The sequence below is a fragment of the Mercenaria mercenaria genome, chromosome 19 (assembly GCF_021730395.1).
Source record: "Mercenaria mercenaria strain notata chromosome 19, MADL_Memer_1, whole genome shotgun sequence".
Taxonomy (NCBI): domain Eukaryota; kingdom Metazoa; phylum Mollusca; class Bivalvia; order Venerida; family Veneridae; genus Mercenaria; species Mercenaria mercenaria.
Genome location: NC_069379.1, coordinates 27,716,586 through 27,738,956, shown reverse-complemented (window position 1 = coordinate 27,738,956; position 22,371 = coordinate 27,716,586). Strand labels below are relative to the sequence as shown.

At 36.2% G+C, this 22,371-nt stretch overlaps 1 protein-coding gene across 1 annotated transcript; it reads right to left on the bottom strand.

Annotated features, from left to right (window-relative positions):
* Positions 1 to 328: 328 nt before the first annotated feature.
* Positions 329 to 20,857, bottom strand: LOC123542676 (talin rod domain-containing protein 1-like). The gene is made up of 4 exons (XM_045328630.2): positions 20,763 to 20,857; positions 8,431 to 9,481; positions 7,838 to 7,936; positions 329 to 2,186 (listed from the first exon to the last, which is right to left on the bottom strand). The coding sequence occupies exons 2-4, from the start codon at positions 9,131 to 9,133 to the stop codon at positions 1,684 to 1,686; spliced, it is 1,305 nt and encodes a 434-aa protein (XP_045184565.1). The 5' UTR covers positions 9,134 to 9,481; positions 20,763 to 20,857; the 3' UTR covers positions 329 to 1,683.
* Between the last annotated feature and the right edge of the window lie 1,514 nt (positions 20,858 to 22,371).

Here is a 22,371-nt window from a genome sequence, read left to right as displayed (position 1 = left end):
AATAAAAATATTTATATGCACCACTTCACATGCTAAATAATATCCCTCTGTTTCATTTTTAAGGTCACAATTTACACATGTAGGAAGTTTCATTAAAATCTAATATATGCAGTAGGAGTTTTCCTATACATTAAAATGCCATTAAAAAAAAAATTTCATTTCTTTATGATCTAAATATTTCGAAACAGTCCAGGAAAAAAAATATTCAGGACACAACCATATACTTTTATAGTTTGAATTCTATTAAAATAACATTTGAGCCGTGCCATGAGAAAACCAACATAGTGGGTTTGCGACCAGCATGGATCCAGACCAGCCTGCGCATCTGCGCAGTCTGGTCAGGATCCATGCTGTTCGCTTTCAAAGTATATTGGAAGTAGAGAAACTGTTAGCGAACAGCATGGATCCTGACCAGACTGCGCGGATGCGCAGGCTGATCTGGATCCATGCTGGTCGCAAACCCACTATGTTGGTTTTCTCATGGCACGGCTCATTTAATGCTTTGAAAAAAGCAGGGTATAATTCTACATTGTAGAAAAAAAAAACACATTTTATTTGAACACGCAGAACCTCAAGTTTAAACTCTCATTTTGGACAAGAAACAGTCTTTAAGAATAAGAAATAGAACAAGAGCACCGCCTTGCCGGTGCTGACGCTCATCTGATTTTTTTTGTATAATAGAAATATTGTCCTACCCATGATTTTCTAAGTCTAAAAAGGGCCATCACTCTTGCAAAAAGCAGGATAGAGTTATGTTTCTTGATGTACAGTGTCCACTTATGATGGTGAAAAACTGTTGCAAGTTTTAAAGCAATAGCTTTGATAGTTTATGAGAAAAGTTGACTTAAACATAATATTCAACCAAGAAAATGATTTTTCTAAGTCCAAAAAGGGCAATAATTATTGCAAAAAGCAGGATGGAGTTATGTTGCTTGCTGTACAGGGTCAGCTTATGATGGTGAACAAGAGTTGCAAGTTTTAAAGCAATAGCTTCGATAGTTTAAGAGAAAAAGTTGACCTAAACATAAAACTTAACCAAGAAATCTGAAATTTTCTAAGTCCAAAAGGGGCCATAAATCTTGCAAAAAGCAGGATGGAGTTATGTTTCTTGCTGTACAGGGTCAGCTTATGATGGTGAACAAGTGTTGCAAGTTTTAAAGGAATAGCTTTGATAGTTTAGGATAAAAGCTGACCTAAACGTAAAACTTAACCAAGAAAACTGCTTTTCTAAGTCCAAAAGGGGCAATAATTCTTGCAAAAAGCAAGATGGAGTTATGTTTCTTGATGTACAGGGTCTGCTTATGATGGTGAACAAGTATTCCAAGTTTCAAAGCAATAGCTTTGATAGTTTAGAAGAAAAGTTGACCTAAACATAAAACTTAACCAAGAAATCTGATATTTTCTAAGTACAAAAGGGGCCATAAATCTTGCAAAAAGCAAGATGGAGTTATGTTTCTTGCTATACAGGGTCAGCTTATGATGGTGAACAAGTATTCCAAGTTTCAAAGCAATAGCTTTGATAGTTTAGGAGAAAAGCTGACCTAAACATAAAACTTAACCAGGCAACGCCGACGCCGACAACTGCTCAAGTGATGACAATAACTCATCATTTTTTTTCAAAAAATCAGATGAGCTAAAAACAACTAAAATTTGTTGTGCTACTGTGCTAAGTGACTGTATAATTTATCTAGATACAGTGCTATTTGTAAATGATATATCAGAAGATGCTACAGTTGACCTTGGGGAAAGGTCATTTCTCCCATGATGCAGACCATTATTCCCATAATTCTCTAACGGCTGTGGAGAGCTTCTAAAAGGAGATAAATCTCCTGGTATTTCCTGTGGAGAAGTTCTGTTGAAGGGAGACAACTCTCTATGGCTTTCTGTTGGCTGAGGAGATTTTCTTTCAAATGGAGACGATTCTCGGTGGAGTTCATGCAGGGATTCAGATTCATCAGCGGAACTTGTATATCTAGTATCTCCCCTAAAAGGACTAGCACTCCTTACATGAAAATCTATTTCGAGATGGTTTTGAAGAGCGTGTTTAAGCTGGTTTGTGGATTTACCGACAGAGTGTTGGCAAGATTTAGCCTTGTGTAGGTAATGAGCGTTGTTCGAGTCGTGTGCAAAGTCTCGAAGCGTCTTGCAAATCTGAACACAACCAGATACTATGTTCATACAGGGACCTACCAAAATAAAAACATGGTATACTTATGCAGTAAAATAACATTTTTCAAACAGCTATAATAAATTCTTTTCTATGTTTATGTTTGAAAGTAGAAGGGACATTTTGCTTGGCTTTGTGTCCGCAGTTTCTAAATCCATTTTTGCATGGATATGTACACTGAGCTCAAAATTAGCATACAGCATATTTAGTAAGGATCTTTTAGCATCTGACAACTTCTACTAATGAATAAGAGAATCTTAAGTGGAGACTCCTGATTGCCACAGAATTAAACAGAACATTTAAGACAAAATTCATCTACTTTTTAAGGATTTTTCAAGCACAGTTTTTACTTCTTCAAGGAATACTTTTCTCAAAACTTAAATGTATTGAAATCAAAGTCCAAATATCTGTCGAAATGGTGTTATTGTAAAAACTGCACTCTTGTGTAAATTGTAATAAAATGTGGTCACAGATTGCTACTTATAACTGCTACTTATAACTGCTACTTGTGCATACACAATTGATAAATGACCCAATGTTTTTGGTTTTTTTTTTCAAACTACCTTCATTTTCCCTTTTTCTTTAAATCTTGAAAATTATTCTTTCCACAAAAAAAGTTGTTAAATTTTCAAAGGTTGTCAATCACATTTAATAACCTTTACCCTGCTAAATTTCTAAAATAGTCTGGTCCATCATTCATGGCAGTACCACTTATTATTCAAAAGGGTGTTTACTGAAAATCTACTGACTGAATAGCAAACAGTGCAGACCATGATCAGCCTGCATTGTCCATGCAGGCTGATCTAGGTCTGCACTGGTTGCAAAGCCAAAATCACTAACCGCCAGCAGCCTAAAAGATAAGCAACATTTAACGACATTTTTCACATATTAAGTATATTATATTAGTCCAAGAGATATATCTTAGGAACAAGAAGACCCATTACATAGTATTAGATCCCTAATACAAATTTATATCATTAAACTGACTTATAAAATTTTGTTATTATCTCCCTTTAATAAGAAATTATTTAAAAAGCTGAGTATTGATAGATATCGGAATATTCCAACAATCTAAATCAAAGCACAAGTTTTAAAACTGTGTCTGGCATCTGAATTCATTTATTTCAAATCTATCTTGATGGGAAAAGGGAGGTTATAATAATTTTCAAACTTGCATTTCTAATGAATTACAGCTTAATATATCGTTGTTAATGCAAATATGGAACAAGCATAATACATTAGCTGGTCTTATATTTATATCATTTCTTAGGCAAAGTACTTAATCTTAAGTTAAGTTTGGGCACCCAGAACAGGAATATCAATTTTTATCCCCCCCCCCCCCCTCCCCCCACTAAACATCTTTATCATACATTAATTGTTCAGAGAGCATCAAATGATCAGATGAAAAAGCTTGAAACAAATCCATTACTGTAAAATCATTAAATTTCGTGGGCATGAAATTTCGTGGTTTTGGTCAAAACGGCAATTTCGTGGGGATATGAATTCGTGGATTTCAACTTTTGAACATAAAATGAATGGGAATTTTATTTGTTCGTTGGGATTAAATTTCGTGGATTGAATCAACCACGAAATCCACGAAAATTATTCCCCCACGAATATTAATGATTTCACAGTACCTGATCAAAATCTCATTGACACCATCTTTAAAGGAGTTTGGGGTAAATTTTAAGCAGTTTTTTCCTAAACATTTAAGTATATTTTCAGGTTTTCTTTACTCTTCTAGTTATTTTCAAAAGGTTTCAAAGGACTATTAGCATCAAAGCCCACCTGCTAAGCTCAGAAGTTAGAGCAGACATACGGATCGCGGGGTCATGAGTTTGATCCCCGGGGGGCGGAGCTTATGTTCTCCGTGACAATTTGATAAAAGACACTGTGACTGAAATCATTCGTCCTCCACCTCTGATTCATGTGGGGAAGTTGGCATTTACTTGCGGAAAACAGCTTTGTACTCAGGTACAGAATCCAGGAACACTGGTTAGGTTAAATGCCAGCCATTACACTGACTGAATTGCTGTTGAAAAATGGCTTTATAAACCACAATAAACAAACAAATTAGCATCAAATTCAAGGATCAATCAAGGATAGAAGTATTTAACAGTTTTCTAGTCTATGTTCTGACCTACATAATGTAACAGCCCTGGTTAGGCTCAATTTTGTTTTAGTTCTTGCACTAAGTCTTTTACTTTCAGCAGAATATTGAAGTTTTTCGGAAAATGATGTAAGACAGTTCAAAGTAATTTAGAACAAGAGCTGTCCCTAAGACAGCCAATGCTTGACTATCCGAATTGTTGTCCCAAAAGCAGGAATATTACCCTTAATGTTAAAATATCTCTAGAGTTTCAATCCATTATCATTAGTTTTGGAGATAGTAACTTGCATGCAGAACTTTAACAAGAAGTTTTAAGTTCAAAAGAGGACATAATTTGGCCAAAATGCATGTCAGAGTTATGGAACTTGATGCTATAACCTAGTTTAATAGCCCGAAAGACAAAAAGTGAAGTTTCAATTCAATACCTGCATTTAATTTGGAGATAGGAACTTGCACACAAACCTTTTAACCAGGATTTTCTAAACCCAAAAGGGGGCATAATTTGCCAAAAATACATGTCAGAGTAATGGGACTTGACCCAGTGAGGCTGATAATTGACCTAGAAAAGAGCTATATGATTTTCAATGATAGCTATATGTGCTTGCATGCAAAACTTTAACCAGGATTTTCTAAGTCCAGAAGGGGGTATAAATTGGTCAGAGTTATGGGACGTTTTAAACTAGTTTTATAACCCAGAAGACGCAAGAAAAGTTTTAATTCAATATCTGCATCAGTTTTGGAGATAGTAGCATGCGTGTAAAACTTTGACCAGGATTTTCTAAGTCCAAAAGGGGGCATAATTCTGCCAAAGTACATGTCAGAGTTACGGGACTTGACCCAGTGATATTGGTATTTGACCTAGAACAGGAAAAATAAGTTTCAAAGCTACATGTATATGCCTTTTAAAGATAGTCATATGTACTTGTATGCAGAGCTCCAGATAAGCTGCCTATTTGCGTATTTACGCAATTAAAATTGCAGAAAACCCAACTGAATTCATACAGTGTGCGTACTGAAACACAATTAAAATTCCTAATACCCAATTAATGAAAAATCGCTTGCGTATCGCATTTTCCTTATTACTAGAACGGGTACTAGAATAACCGCTAGACAACTGACTGGTTATACTGTACGTTACCGCAGAACAGGTTGCAATTTATCGGAAAAATCACAGGACCATTCAGTTGGCTGGTCGGTGTTTTCTGGACGCTTTGTAAACAATTCTACGCCGATAAAATGTAAAGAGGTCGCAGATAAACATTGCTGCAGCACTAACAAACAAATAAGTGTGATATTTTGCTATTAAGCAATGATAGTTATCTGTTTGTGACGATGTAGTGTCACTGATACTGGATGACATCTTATGGGAGAATTCATATTGCGGCGAACACATCGTTCAGTATTGTGGATGAATTGATCTCCGACTGCATTTAGACAGTACTGTACTGTTTTAATAAATCACATTTCATTACAATTTTAAATACATTTTTGTATTAACATTAAAGGATGCCATTAAAGTACTTTTATGTAGTTAGTAAATCCTGTTAATGATATATAACATGTATACTATAAGCAAAAGATACTCAATTATTTGTGCGAGATTGGTGAAATACCCAACTGATCTTAGCAAATACCCAATTACTTCTTAAAAGGCTGGGTAATATTATTTTTACCCACTTCAGATTTCCAATACCCAATTCAAATAAAAAGTGATGGGTAAACACCCAATTGCACCAAAAGCTTATCTGGAGCTCTGCTTGTATGCAAAACTTTAACCAAGGTGTGACGTCGGCGCCAGGGTGAGTAGAATAGTTAGACTATTCTTTGAAGTCCGTAAGACACAGATGCCCCAACATACTGTGCAATTTCGTATCGAGATTCTTCACCTATGCAATTTTGAACCTTTCCTTATGAGTATGAGTTGTCTTGAACACACAAAATTTCTTCACTATATCCTACATAGGGAAATTAATAAAGGGCCATAGCACTGGTCAAAATGGTCACAGCCTATCCTTTATGGTCATACTCTATTACTCAGATCAGGTTGCACATCTGTGCAATTTTGAATCCATTACTTCACTATGGCCTATTCTGTGAAACTAAAAAAAAACGTCTATAATTCTACAAAAAATAGCCACAGAAAAAAGTCCATTATTTATGTTCATCTTCACATCAAGGTCCTTCATCTGCGAAACTTTCAAGCATATCCTTTCAATAGTGTTTGGGGAGTTGGACAAACGAGACTTTCTCTATATATATTATATACAGTACAATCGCGATCCTACGAAAAGGCAAGGGACCGGCCGTTTTTTTTCGTAATATCGCATTTTTGTTCGAGCGCAGCATAGGAAATTTCGCTACACAGCATCTTGATATCTACAGGTTGTAACCCGTGATAATTAAACAAATTTTATATGTTCATCTGGGTCTACTACAAATCTTGTTCGAATCTGAAATGCAAAATGGGTTGTTTTGTTTTTCTTCACTTTTTATTCACTGTACATAAAACATATACAGGGTACATTGTTGCACGAGAACAAAAATAGCAATTGCCTATACCGATTCAGCTACGGTAACCATTCACTGAATTGTTTGGAATAATAAAACGACAATTTACAGACGATCTCAGGACTTAAATATTTTTTATCTGTTCTATGTAGTGATTGTTTTAGACGTATAGATATCGAAACAAGTATGACTGATATGCCATCTGATCTGATAGTTAGAGAAGAAAAAAATAACCACTAACACAGCGTATGTGTTTCAAAATTAATTACTAAGTTTTTACACTTTAATTACTGTTTACGCCCAGCTAATTGATCGTGACACTTTCCACTCTAAAGCGTTTTTCACGCCATTACGGATGGTGTGAAAACTTAGACAATACAGGTATTCGTAAAATCGCAACTAAAACAAGTTGAAAACAGGCTTTAAGGTTATAACAATACATTCGTAGGAGCGCATTTTTCGTAAAATTGCATTTTCGTAAAACCGCAACTTTGTAACATAGAAATAAGAAGGAAAGCAGCCGGGACCACAACACCTTTTTGTAGTATACCGGTATTTCGTTAAACTGCGATTCGTAGCACCGCGAATGCACTGTATAGCAAAACTATCACAGGGCCATAACTGTAAGTAGTCACAGTAAAAGTTCCTTCCTTAATACTCATCTGCGTATCAGCCACACCATGAGAAAACCAACATAGTGGGTTTGCGACCAGCATGGATCCAGACCATCCGCGCAGTCTGGTCAAGATCCATGCTGTTCGCTAACAGTTTCTCTAATTGCAACAGGCTTTGAAAGCGAACAGCATGGATCCTGACCAGACTGCACAGATGCATGCTGGTCGCAAAGCCACTATGTTGGTTTTCCCATGGCACGGCTCATATCAAGCTTGTTTTGATATCTGTGAAAGTTTAAAGCATATTATTCTAAAAGTGTTGGAGGAGTTGTGCACACAAGCTTTCGAGACATATATACGGACGGGCATACAAACTGCAGCAATGCTACATGGCCCCACATAAATACGGGCACATAAAAAAACAATAAAGTGGTGTACCAAATACAGATTTCTGTATGTCTTGTTCATTTGCAGTCAGATCTCGCCCTCTGTCCACAAATTCTTCCTCTGTCGCCAAACAAACTAAAGCATGGCTTGCTGAAATACACACATATTTAAATGCATAAAATTTAAATTAATGTAGTCAAAATAGAACATTAAAAGGGTGATACGGTGAAGCTGTCAAAATTTATTTTCACTTTTTCAAAAAGCCATATTTTGTGGCCAAATTAATTTGTGGATATTAATACAATGGCACATTCTTGGCTTTAAAGATGGAGGAAGACCCAAGACATGCCTCCAGCCATTATCTTATACATGTCCAGACAGCTAGGAAGAGCCAATAGGCTTCTGCAAGCTCCTTAGTAATATCAATATTAAAAATTCTTACACCCTCAGCACAGTTTCATCCCAAACAAGGCATGATTTGATGTCGGCACATTAACTGGGCAATGGCGAACCTATATAGAATCTATAATATAATTGACAATGTAAATTTATTTAAAGAAAAAGGTTACTTAGGTAATTTTTAAAATACAGCTTAAAAAGGTATCTATTTATAACTTATATAGATCTCCAAGCACATACAGTACCTGCAAGAACTGGTTCACAGAAAGTAACGACCCTTGCATGATGTCTTGCTGACCTGTCACTCTTGTACGACTTGATACTGGCTATCAGACTTCCGGCAGCACATGTAACACTTTTGATTCCTAGTTTGAACTGATCCCGTGTGGCAGCGTCAGGAGCACCCTCACTGGCTGCTCGACAATTGTCTGTCAATACTGATATGTATTTAGATATATTAGAACATATATCCATGATGAAAGTGGCGTTCAGTTCGTCCAGTCGAGCCCTTTTCAACTGCACGCAACTTAACTTAATCTCTAAACCCGCATAAGATGCTGCGTATTTATCAACCAAGACATTTTCACTACTTCCAGCTTTTCCCGCACCTATATACTGAAAAGTCACAAAGTAGCATAGTTCTATGAGGACCGTCACTGCATCTGAAAGTCGATACAACATATCACACATGACCTTCCATCGTGATTTTAGGTCACTCATCATTTTAGTAACGTCTGTTACGATTTCTGTAACAATACTTAACGAAGAATTGATTTGCTCTTTCGCAGACGCCAGAGAGATTTCGACTCCATTTGTATTCTCTGTTTTGATTGGACGGAACTGTCCCGAAAGGAGGAGTAATTCAGCAACGGTGTGTATTTTGACCTGGGTGTGCTCGCAGTGACGTACAACTGCATGTGAGTGATGGGAGGACATTCCGACCTTCATTTGGTGTATAGATAAAAAGCAGCAATGATTTTTTTTTTAAATTCTCTTTCAAACTTTTAAAAACAAGAAGGAACAGTTTTTAATCATTTAAAGGATTCAAAAAAAAGTTATTTAAAACTGTTTTTAAATTCCAGCCATTGATGTTATCAATTTTCAGCAATAGTTTCCTCTCCAGCTCGATCCAGTTACGCATACACGAGAGAATGCTGTGGACACTGCAGCATTCATCAAAATGCCAACATCATATCGAATGTACCTTCATATCCTCAAAGCAGATCTACGACTTGATACCTTGTACATCACTTACTGTATGGTTACTACAACATAATACTGATTGTCATGTTTTACCTGAAAAAAAAAATGTATATCTGAGTGCAAAGATATCTTAAATTATCTAATAACAAAAAGGTATGCCCTGTTACTTATACCTGAGGATCTGATCATTAAAGGCACAGGCCTCCAGATCGAATGACAACAACAAGAGGACCATGATGGTCCTGAATCGCTCACCTCTTCCCACATGACCCAGTTTTGAGTATGATGTCGTTTTTTCTATTATTTGACATAGTGACCTAGTTTTTGAGCTCATGTGACCCAGTTTTGAACTTGACCTAGATATTATCAAGATAAAAATTCTGACCAATTTTCATGAAGATCCATTGAAAAATATGGTCTCTAGAGAGGTCACAAGGTTTTTCTATTATTTGACCTATGGACCTAGTTTTTGAAGGTACGTGACCCTGTTTTGAACTTTACCTAGATATCATCAAGGTGAACACTCTCACTAATTTTCATGAAGATCTCATGAAAAATATGGCCTCTAGAGAGGTCACAAGGTTATTCTATTTTTATACCTACTGACCTAGTTTTTGACCGCACGTGACCCAGTTTCGAAACTGACCTAGATATCATCAAGGTGAACACTCAGATCAATTTTCATGAAGATCCATTGAAATATATGGCCTCTAGAGAGGTCGAAAGATTTTAATTATTTTAGACCTACTGACCTAGTTTTTGACCGCAGTTGACCCAGTTTCAAACTTGACCTAGATATCATCAAGATGAACATTCAGACCAACTTTCATACAGATCCCATGAAAAGTATGGCCTCTAGAGAGGTCACAAGGTTTTTTTATTATTTGACCTACTGACCTTGTTTTTGATGGCACATGACCCAGTTTCAAATTTGACCTAGATATCATCAAGGTGAACATTCTGACCAATTTTCATGAAGATCCATTCAAGGGTATGGCCTCTAGAGAGGTCACAAGGTTTTTCTATTTTAAGACCTACTGACCTAGTTTTTGATCGCAGTTGACCCAGTTTCGAACTTGACCTATATATCATCAAGAAAAACATTCAGACCAACTTTCATACAGATCCCATGAAAAATATGGCCTCTAGAGAGGTCACAACGTTTTTTCATTATTTGACCTACTGACCTACTTTTTGAAGGCACGTGACCCAGTTTCAAACTTGACCTATATATCATCAAGATGAACATTCAGACCAACTTTCATACAGATCCCATGAAAAATATGGCCTCTAGAGAGGTCACAAGGTTTTTCTATTATTTGACCTACTGACCTAGTTTTTGATGGCACGTGACCCACTTTCGAATTTGACCTAGATATCATCAAGGTGAACACTCTGACCAATTTTCATGAAGATCTCATGAAATATATAGCTTCTAGAGAGGTCACAAGGTTTTTCTATTTTTAGACCTACTGACCTAGTTTTTGACCGCACGTGACCCAGTTTCGAACTTGACCTGGATATCATCAAGATGAACATTCAGACCAACTTTCATACAGATCCCATAAAAATATGGCCTTTAGAGAGGTCACAAGGTTTTTCTATTATTTGACCTACTGACCTAGTTTTTGATGGCACGTGACCCACTTTCGAACTTGACCTAGATATTATCAAGGTGAACGTTCTGACTGACTTTCATGAAGATCTTATGAAATATATGGCCTCTAGAGAGGTCACAAGGTTTTTCTATTTTTAGAACCTACTGACCTAGTTTTTGACCGCACGTGACCCAGTTTCGAACTTGGCCTAGATATCATCAAGATGAACATTCAGACCAACTTTCATACAGATCCCATGAAAAATATGGCCTTTAGAGAGGTCACAAGGTTTTTCTATTATTTGACCTAGTTTTTGACGGCACGTGACCCACTTTCGAACTCGACCTAGATATCTTCAAGGTGAACGTTCTGACCAACTTTCATGAAGATCTTATGAAATATATGGCCTCTAGAGAGGTCACAAGGTTTTTCTATTTTTAGATCTACTGACCTAGTTTTTGATGGCACGTGACCCAGTTTCGAACTTGACCTAGATATCATCAAGATGAACATTCTGACCAATTTTCATGAAGATCTTGTGAAATATATGGCCTCTAGAGAGGTCACAAGGTTTTTCTAGTTTTAGACCTACTGACCTAGTTTTTGATGGCACGTGACCAAGTTTCGAACTTGACCTACAAAAATGTAGATATCATCAAGATGAACATTCTGACCAACTTTCATAAAGATCCCATGAAAAATGTGACCTCTAGAGTGGTCACAAGCAAAAGTTTAAGGACGCACTGACGCATGGATGGACGACGGACACCGAGCGATCACAAAAGCTGACCTTGTCACTTTGTGACAGGTGAGCTAAAAATTTACAGTAAAAAAACCTCATTTTCTTTTCGGGTTTATCATCAGTACCAGTAGGTAAAAACACGATCAGACAATGATGCTTAAACGATGAAATTGTAAAACAAAATAAAATTTAGTCATTTTATGGTTTAAACTGATAAGCATAACAGTAAAACATGTCAATAAAGCGTAAACACTATATGTTTCATTTTGGCTACTTCGCTGTATTTACACGTCTGCCATTACACTCAGTACACGCTGACAGTGCGGTTGGTCGTTATCGATCACGTGACATGAATCGCAGCCATGTAAAATTTGTGTAAACTTTCGGGTGTGTTGTTTAAAACAGTGACAAACTCGTGTTTTGCCATTTATTCACACAAACATCAACTGAATGGAAGGAAACAATGAATATCCATTCCAGGTATCTTAAAATTTCACTAATGTTTTTTAATAGTCAAAATGCTTAGTCTATCCTGGAACAACTGATACGTCGGGGACTGGAATGCGGCATTTATCTTATCTTATGCTGTTGTCCAATCGAAGCGTATGCCGTAGGTTATTCTGCTATTACTCACACACTTAGCCTTACAGTTTAACTCGTCCTTTCCGTGAAAATCTGGGAAATCATTTGTTGAAATTTTTGTTGAAAACAAAAGTTCTGCCATGAAATTATTGCCTGCATCTGTTTTTAAATGGGAAATATCTACATTAATGTTACATTTCGCCCTGTGAAAATGGCTAAATCTAGGCTTGTCTTACCCAGAGAGAAAGATGTCGTTTTTTACATGACATAAATTTGCCTTGTTGATTCAGGGTATTTAGAACAATAACATTAGGTTCTATTTTAATGAAAATAGCAAGTCGAAATTGTAAATTGTTGCCTGAAAATATTTGTTTGTGATACTGCTTTGTTCTTCACCATTTAAATGCGTGTTAAACCAAGATGATTTTCTGCAGTTTTATCTAAAGGTACAGAATACTGAATGTTACTTCGCTGTTGGCCTTTTTTAAAAAAAAATTCATAGTTATTTTGATTTAAATACATTGTATTTTTCACACATCAGTTTTACAATTGAATTAATTAAATTGATTTTTGGAGTTTACACAATAATTTTGTTTGAAACATTCTCTGCGTTCAAGAAGAATGTTTGTTTCTATAATGTAGAAATCTGACATTATAAACAATAATTAAGATTAAGAAAAGTATCAGCTTTCTGTTTTTTTTCTTGATTTTATTTATTCAAATCCAACAAATATCGGTCCTTTGATAAAGGTTTGAAGTTACGTAGTAAAATATTTCTTCAGGGAAGTGAGCTCGAGTTAATTCATAATAATTAAGCATATCACCACATGCAGTCGCATGCTGTTTTCCTTCAGAATCCCTTTAGATCAATCTCTGATTATCTAATTATCACCACTTAAGAGGACACATACTTTGAAATTAGAAAAAAGTGGGTGGGGTATGATAAACTTTACCTGCAAAAAAGTACAAGGTTTTGGTACATGAAATGGATACTGTTTCAACTGTTATAAGTACACAAAGGATTGCTCACTAAAATAACAAGAGGACCATGATGGTCCTGAATCGCTCACCTGTCCCCGCATGAACTGAGTGTGACGTCGTTTTTTCTATTATTTGACATAGTGACCTAGTTTTCAGCTCATGTTACCTAGCTCTGAATTTGACCTAGATATCATCAAGATAAAAATTCTGACCATTTTTTATGAAGATCCATTGAAAAATATGGCCTCTAGAGAGGTCAAAAGGTTTTTCTATGTTTAGACCTAGTGACCTAGTTTTTGATCGCAGTTGACCCGGTTTCCAACTTGATCTAGATATCATCAAGATGAATATTCAGACCAACTTTCATACAGATCCCAAGAAAAATATGGGCTCTAGAATGGTCAAAAGTTTTTCTATAATTTGACCTACTGACCTAGTTTTTGATCGCATGTGACCCAGTTTTAAACTTGACCTAGATATTATCAAGATGAACATTCTGACCAATTTTCATGCAGATCCCATGAAAAATATGACCTCTGGAGAGGTCACAAGGTTTTTCTATTATTTGACCTACTGACCTAGTTTTGAAACGGATGTGACCCAGTTTCGAACTTGACCTAGATATCATCAAGATGAACATTCTGACCAATTTTCATGCAGATCCCATGAAAAATATGACCTCTAGAGAGGTCACAAGGATTTTCTTTTATTTGACCTACTGACCAAGCTTTTGACCGCAGTTGACCCAGTTTCAAACTTGACCTAGATATCATCAAGATGAATATTCTGATCAATTGTCATGCAGATCCCATGAAAAATACGGCCTCTACAGAGGTCACAAGGTTTTTCTATTATTCGACCTGCTGACCTAGTTTTGGACCAGACGTGACTCAGTTTCGAACTTGACCTAGACATCATCAAGATGAACATTCTGACCAATTTTCATGCAGATCCCATGACAAATATGACCTCTAGAGAGGTCACAAGGATTTTCTTTTATTTGACCTACTGACCTAGTTTTTGACCGCAGTTGACCCAGTTTCAAACTTGACCTAAATATCATCAAGATGAACATTCTGATTAATTGTCATGCATATCCCATGAAAAGTACGGCCTCTAGAGAGGTCACAAGGTTTTTCTATTATTTGACCTACTGACCTAGTTTTGGACCAGACTTGACCCAGTTTCGAACTTGACCTAGATATCATCAAGATGAACATTCTCACCAATTTTCATGCAGATCCCATGACAAATATGACCTCTAGAGAGGTCACAAGGATTTACTATTATTTGACCTACTGACCTAGTTTTTGACCGCAGTTGACCCAGTTTCGAACTTGACCTAGATATTATCAAGATGAACATTCTCACCAATTTTCATGAAGATCCTTTGAAAAATATGGCCTCTAGAGAGGTCACAAGGTTTTTCTATTTTTAGACCTACTGACCTAGTTTTTGACCACACGTAACCCAGTTTCGAACCTGACCTAGATATCATCAAGGTGAACATTCTGACCAATTTTCATAAAGATCCCATGAAAAATGTGACCTCTAGAGTGGTCACAAGCAAAAGTTTACGCACGCATGCACGCACGGACTGACGCACGGACAACGGACGCTGCGTGATCACAAAAGCTCACCTTGTCACTATGTGACAGGTGAGCTAATAAAAATGAGAAAACTGAAACAAGAAAGTTATTGTTGAATTACATAAGACTTATTGTGTACATTCAATGTCAGTAATTAAGACTTTTTGGTGTGAAAATAATAGTGCTTCACCTTGTCCAAACATTTATCAATGTCCTACAGATTCTAATTTAAAGAAGGAATGTGAAATAAGGTCACTGTCTTGCTTTTCATTTCGCATATGTAAGCTAATACACATTATTTAGTTTGTTTACAAAGAGGTGCATAAGAAAAGATACGGTGGTGAAGGAATGCCACATTCCAAAACTAAAAGAGTATATTCCCCTTAATACATTAAACATTTATCGTTACAGAAGTCTAGTGGCTTACAATAAGGGCCTAGAAATGTTGCCATTATTAATTTTTAACTTGGTATTCATGAACTACAATGCACTTAAATATCAAAACACATTCAACAAACTTTTGAAAATGTATTGTCTTAAAAATCCCTAAAATAATGTATGAAATTTGGTTGAGAGGTCCAATCAATGTGTATATGTGCAAAAGTAACATTCTAATCTTGTTCACAAAAGTTACTAATACACAGCAGGAATGTCAATGATCAAAACTGGACGAATATACAGTTATCCTGACCTCACTTTAATGTCATTTATAATTTGTCCTTGAATTCTCCACCATACTTTTCATAACTCTGTTTGCACGAGTTGCACGAGAATGCTGTCATTCACGTAAAAAAACGGGGTCAAATAAGTTGTAAATGCAATATCATTTAAACGTAATTAATGGATTATGCAGTTCAAGATAAACTTTATCTCATAACATAACGAACATGTATAATGTTGTAACAACAACTTTACTTACACCGATTTAAGTAACAGTCGGTTTATAAGTGACTTTATTGATTCATTTTGTGTTTTGTTATTGTTGTCAAAAAGTATAACGGAAGTGCCTCACAACTGAAGCGGAAACCAGTTTGATGCGAAGTAGTCCAATGTAAGTAATATTTTTTGACAAATGTCCACAGAACTTAGTAATTTTCTAATATTAAAGATGAATATCTGAATAGGATTCATTATTTGATAAGAAATTATAATCATCAACATGTTTTTTTTAAAAATCGTACACGTCCTGACACCTAAGTTGTCTCCCGTTGTTTATTAGTAGGGATGGGAACGATTATTCGATTAATCGATCACAAATTTGGTAGTTGATTAATCGGAAAAAATTCGTTTTTCCCTAATTTCATCTCCAAAAAAAATCTTTAAAATTAACCCAGACGCTGCTGCATTCAATACAGACAGGATTATCAAAATACCGACACAGAGGTGCGAAAACTTGTTTTGTTTCCCGCTAACTTGTACAATGAAGTGTCCCTGACTGATGACACGAGTTTGCAAATTCGCATTGTTCCAGATTGTAATTATGCCACTTACATCCGGTAGAATCATATCATATTAAATTTTAAATGTTTCCCACTCCTGCAGATATGCACCTCAAACGAGAATCTCTTTTGACGAATTAGCGGTTTGCAATCATCCATTAAATATCCCAACTAATCAAACAAAACGGATTAATATTAATTTAAATTGTTTCCACACACAAAAGTACTAGAGGAATCTCCATAATTACGGTAGCATATTTGTTCATTATTTTGCATTACTATTACAATTTTAGGTCATATGGCGACTTTCCAGCTTTAATGGTGGAGGAGGACCCCAGGTGCCCCTCCGTGCAGAGTTTCATCATGAGCGGGCACCTGGGTAGAACCACCAACCTTCCGTAAGCCAGCTGGATGGCTTCCCCACGTGAAGAATTCTACGCCTCAAATGAGGTTTCGAACCCACATAGATGAGGGGCAAATGGTTTGAAGTCAACGACTCTAACCACTCGGCCACGGAGGCCCCAAAGATTAGTATACAAGTATAAAAAATTAATATATATAAATATAAAACAATACAATGCACGTTAAGCCGCCCGGAATCGTAAACTTTTGATGCCTGAATTACCTCCCTTTATTTCCGTAACGTTTAGTGCGTAATACGGAACAAGTGCCCGTTCTTGATGCGAGTAATCGTTCGAAAAAATTAACGATTAATCGAATAGTAAAATCGGTAATCGTTCCCATCCCTATTTATTAGAGTTACCTTTCGTCCGGCGCAGTAATACATTTGCAGTGAATCGCCGAGAAGTCGTGGGAAAATTAAACAAGAGGGCCAAGATGGCCCTAGGTCGCTCACCTAAGAAACACTCCATAACAGTGTAAAACATGTTTGACCTAGTGATTTCATGGAAACAAATATTCTGACCAATTTTCATTAAGATTGGACCAAAAAATTGGTCTCTTACGATAAAACATGCATTTTCTTAGATAAGACCTAGTTTTTGACCCTAGATGACCCATGTTCAAACTAGACCTAGATTTTATCAAGGCAATCATTCTGACCAAAATTCATGAAGATCAACTGAAAAATACAGCCTCTATCACATACAGAAGTTTTTTCTTTGATTTGACCAAGTGACCTAGTTTTTGACCTCAGATGACCCATATTCAAATTCGACCTAGATTTCATTAAGGCAATCAACCTGACCAAATTTCATAAATATCAACTGAAAAAAAACAGTCTCTATCGCATACACAAGATTTTTCTTTAATTTGACCTAGTGACCTAGTTTTTGACCTCAGATAACCAATATTCAAAACCGACCTAGTTTTCATCAAGGCAATCACTCTGACCAAATTTCATGAAGATCAATTGAAAAATGCATCCTCTATTGCATACACAATGTTTTTCTTCGATTTGACCTAGTGACCTAGTTTTTGACCCCAGATGACACATTTTAGAAATCAGCCTAGATTTTATCAAGGTAATCATTCTGGCTAAATTTCATGAAGATCAGTTGAAAAATACAGCCTCTATTGCATACACAAGGTTTTTCTTTGATCTGACCTAGTGACCTAGTTTTTGACCCCAGATAACCCATTTTCGAACATGGTCTAAATTTCATCAAGGCAATCATTCTGACCAAAATTCATGAAGATCAATTGAAAAATACAGCCTTTATCGCATACACAAGGTTTTTACGTGATATGACCTAGTGACCTAGTTTTTGACCCCAGATGACCCATTTTCGAACTTGGCCTAGATTTCATCAAGGTTATCATTCTGACCAAAATTCATGAAGATCAATTGAAAAATACAGCCTCTATCGCACACACAAGGTTTTTCTTTGATTTGACCTAGTGACCTAGTTTTTGACCCCAGATGACCCATTTTCGAACTTGGCCTAGATTTCATCAAGGTTATCATTCTGACCAAAATTCATGAAGATCAATTGAAAAATACAGCCTCTATCGCACACACAAGGTTTTTCTTTGATTTGACCTAGTGACCTAGTTTTTGACCCGAGATGACCCATTTTCGAACTCGGCCTAGATTTCATCAAGGTTATCATTCTGACCAATATTCATGAAGAAGAATTGAAAAATACAGCCTCTATCGCATACACAAGGTCTTTCTTTGATTTGACCTAGTGACCTATTTTTTTACCCGAGATGACCCATTTTCAAACTCGGCTTAGATTTCATCAAGGTTATCATTCTGACCAATATTCATGAAGATTAATTGAAAAATACCACCTCTATCGCATACACAAGGTTTTTCTTTGATTTGACCTAGTGACCTAGTTTTTGACCCGAGATGACCCATTTTCGAACTCGGACTAGATTTCATCAAAGTTATCATTCTGACCAATATTCATGAAGATTAAATAAAAATACAGCCTCTATCGCATACACAAGGTTTTTCTTTGATTTGACCTAGTGACCTAGTTTTTGACCCGAGATGACCCATTTTCGAACTCGGCCTAGATTTCATCAAGGTTATCATTCTGACCAATATTCATGAAGATTAATTGAAAAATACAGCCTCTATCGCATACACAAGCTAAATGACGACAGACGACGGACGCCGGACATCGAGCGATCAGAAAAACTCACCTGAGCATTGCTCAGGTGAGCTAAAAACTAAAATTAACCACCTTTTCAAGATGAATTTCAAGTGATCGCCATTATGCATTTAACCCGCCTGACCTGTGTAGCATCTTAGATATCTGTTCTAAGGTATTCATTGTGTAGAATGTCATGTTATGCCCTTGCAATGCTAATCCCACTCTGATTTTTTTGTTTACATTTTTATCAATGAGAAATATGGCGTCCATCCCGAGCTGAAATGACGTGGCGTTAAATTTTTACATGTTTAAGCAAACCTGGTGTGTTAGAAAGAAAATCTCATCCCTTCAACATTATTTGGAACACTGTTATTGTAAAAAACCTGTTTTTTCCTTATATAAAAGCTTAATATTTTGTGTTGAATGTACTTTCACAAAGACCTCTGTTTTCCTATTACATTCATAGTACCACATCCTAATCCACAAAATACTGAATATTACAGGTGTCCATCAATATTATATCAGTTTAGGAATATGTTTTTTATTTTCCCACCATTGATTTCTTCCGCATTTCTGTATAAACTGTGAATGTAGCAATATGCGTCCCCTTAACATGTGAAACTCTTTGAACAAAAAGTGCTATAGCTCCATGATTAAAATGAGGTAATATGCTAATTACACGCTAATCAATAGTGGCAAATACAAAATATCGATCGCTAACGACCGGTCGATATTTACCGGTATGGACAACAGCATAATACAGATAAATTTATTGATTTATAAGGAGTGTCTACTCCCCTTATTAAACCTTCCTGGTCTATCATTTGAAAATAGCCGTCTCGCCACCTAGAGTCGACACGGTAGGTTCACCACAGAAAAGGCCTTTCCTACGTTGTACGTGGAGGAAAGATACTGACCTATGCAAAAATTATCACAATGTCGTGACTCGCATACAATTAGTTGGACAGTTCTGGGCTTTTCATCAGGAAATTGGGAAGAGGCCTTGGCCTTTCAGATTGGGAAATTTATGCGCGATAATTGTTCATTTTGGGAAAAACTATCAACCGGAAGTAAACATCGAAAGATGGAGCAAATTTATATCCCCTGCAACTTGGACTAAAATCCAGGTAACGGAACATAATGTATTAGACTGACAATGTGTCACAACTCATTGAACTGGTTCTGTGGGCTGTGAAGCTATTGTGCGACAAAAAATCAATACTCTAAACGCTTCCTGTAGAAATAATAAAATGTAAACAAAATCTTAACCATCTGTTGCATGATTTGGGGAAATTTTTTCTTGCATTTTGGGAAATATCTCTGCCACAGTTGGGAAAAAATAGCATATTTTTGGACTGGGAAGAGGCCTTTTATAGGTCTCTGTTAATAGTTATATAAGGATGAAAAGCCCTGCAGACTAGACTAGGACCTGATATAGTTTTAAAACCAGATATCTTTGAGCTCGCTTTGAGGCTTTGCCTTATTTCATATTAGCCTTTATGCTGACAAGTTTGAGGCAATAAACCAAAGAGTTGGACTTGCATGTGAACATTTTTGGAGAATACCCCTAACTCAGTAAATGTCAGAGTAGACAAGCTTACTGTCGCTGAGTGGCTGCTTTTTAATTTCTGACTTTTGCAGTTTGACCGTCACAATATAAAACAAACTGTATACGTCGGATATACAGTCAGTGATCCGGATATATTCTGTCCGAAGACTGTTCAACGTCTTGACTAAAGCTTATTGAATTACATTCCTGAGAAAAATACACAATTCTGAATTGCGTAAAGCCCAGAGTCAGTATTGATTAAAGATGCATTTGAGTTTTTTTCTGATGAAACAGACCTAGTTTTCTTACAACAAGATGAACACACACCTGTCAGATTTTTTTCTGCGAGCACCTGCTGTTGCAGTGTGTTTGATTTATTGCAAGGGATGTTTAAATGAATATTTAATCGAACACTGAACTCATGCATATTTAATTGTTTGCTCGTGTAATTAATAAATACATGCCTGTTAGGCAGTGGCTAGGTAGCCGGTTCCGGCTACCTAGACTAGGTAGCCGGTTCTATATATACATAACGTATATGTACATGTAAGGTCAAGGTAGCCGGTTTTGATAAACTGTATTATAAAGGATCATTATATTAGTTAAATAAATTTATTGTGATTTATTATTTATAATTTGTGACTTACTTGTTTATTTTACCGTATTTACGCACTTATATCATATCTGTCGATACTTTGTCATGTTATCATGTCGTTTTTGTCACTGGCGTGTTTAAATGGCACGTTTATAAATTCTTAAAATATCTTTTAATGATTTTTTGTAGTTTGTTTTATATTGAAAAACATTTTTGATAGATGATGTCAACTGACGGCGATTCTTTAGCATTAGGTCATTAGTTATTATCTTTCGTATTTAGAATATTATGCTGCCTTAGATAAAGAGCTCATATGTTCAAACAAACAATTAGAACCAATCAAGATTATTGACTAATAACAAATTGGCGGAGAAATTTTGTAGTAGTTAATTAAATTAAGACGCACAGTCATAGAGGTGCGAAAGTGGTGATCACCTACAATTATCACGTAAACGGGCGCAGGAAAGGATCAAACGCCAGTATGTTCAGTTAAGCCTCATCATTTAATGTACATTGATGCTCTTTGTTTTGCCCTTTATTACTGTTTGTTTTGTTTTGTTTTGTTTTAAGAATGAATCACAGTATCTCATATATGTATCGAGTACATTTTAACATAACAAATTGAAAATGTCGCCCGATATGATATGAGCGCGTGAATACGAAATATACAGGTTAAACACAAATAATAAATAATGAATTACAAGAAATGTAATTCATTAAACTAATATTATGATTCTTTATATACAGTTTATAAATCTGGCTACTTGATTACATGTTATTACGATATCTTATATAGAGCCGGTACCTAGACCTTTAGTCTAGGTAGCCGGAACGGCTACGTAGACTAAGGTTAGGTAGCGGACGGCTACCTAGCCACTGCCTTTATGTTATGATTACATGTTCTCAGCGGGTCCTGGCTGAAACAGAAACTGTTTCATCTTCGTGTTGACTACACTCCTCAGGTCCGGATACAAAATTTGCCGCAAAGTTGCGGTGCCGCAAACATTTTAGTTCACCAGAACAGAGTAATAATGTTTGCAGTAGTTCGCCGGTGGCGGCGACCTTTCGGCAAACGTTTCGGTGACTTTGCTGCAAACTCACCACAGACTTAACTGAGTTAAGAGTTTGCCATAACATCGCCAGAAACTTTATCGCATGATTTTGTTCACCAGAACGTCACCAGGTGACATGAAACGCGGACCAGAATCTTAAAAATTATCTATATTTTCTTCTCAAAAACATTCGCCATAAGATCTTTTAATTATCTGACCAGATGTGAACTTGAGTTCGCCAGTGGATTGCTAGAACAGTATCACATTACTTCTTCTTTGTTTTTATTGG

Bases quoted from the DNA above. Each gene is read 5' to 3' on its own strand.
- LOC123542676 (XM_045328630.2), bottom strand. From the start codon at position 9,133: ATGAAGGTCGGAATGTCCTCCCATCACTCACATGCAGTTGTACGTCAC. The intron at 7,937-8,430 runs GTACTGTATGTG...TGTGTATTTCAG, and splicing joins CTGTGAACCAGTTCTTGCAG to CAAGCCATGCTTTAGTTTGT. The intron at 2,187-7,837 runs GTACACCACTTT...TTATTTTGGTAG, and splicing joins CATACAGAAATCTGTATTTG to GTCCCTGTATGAACATAGTA.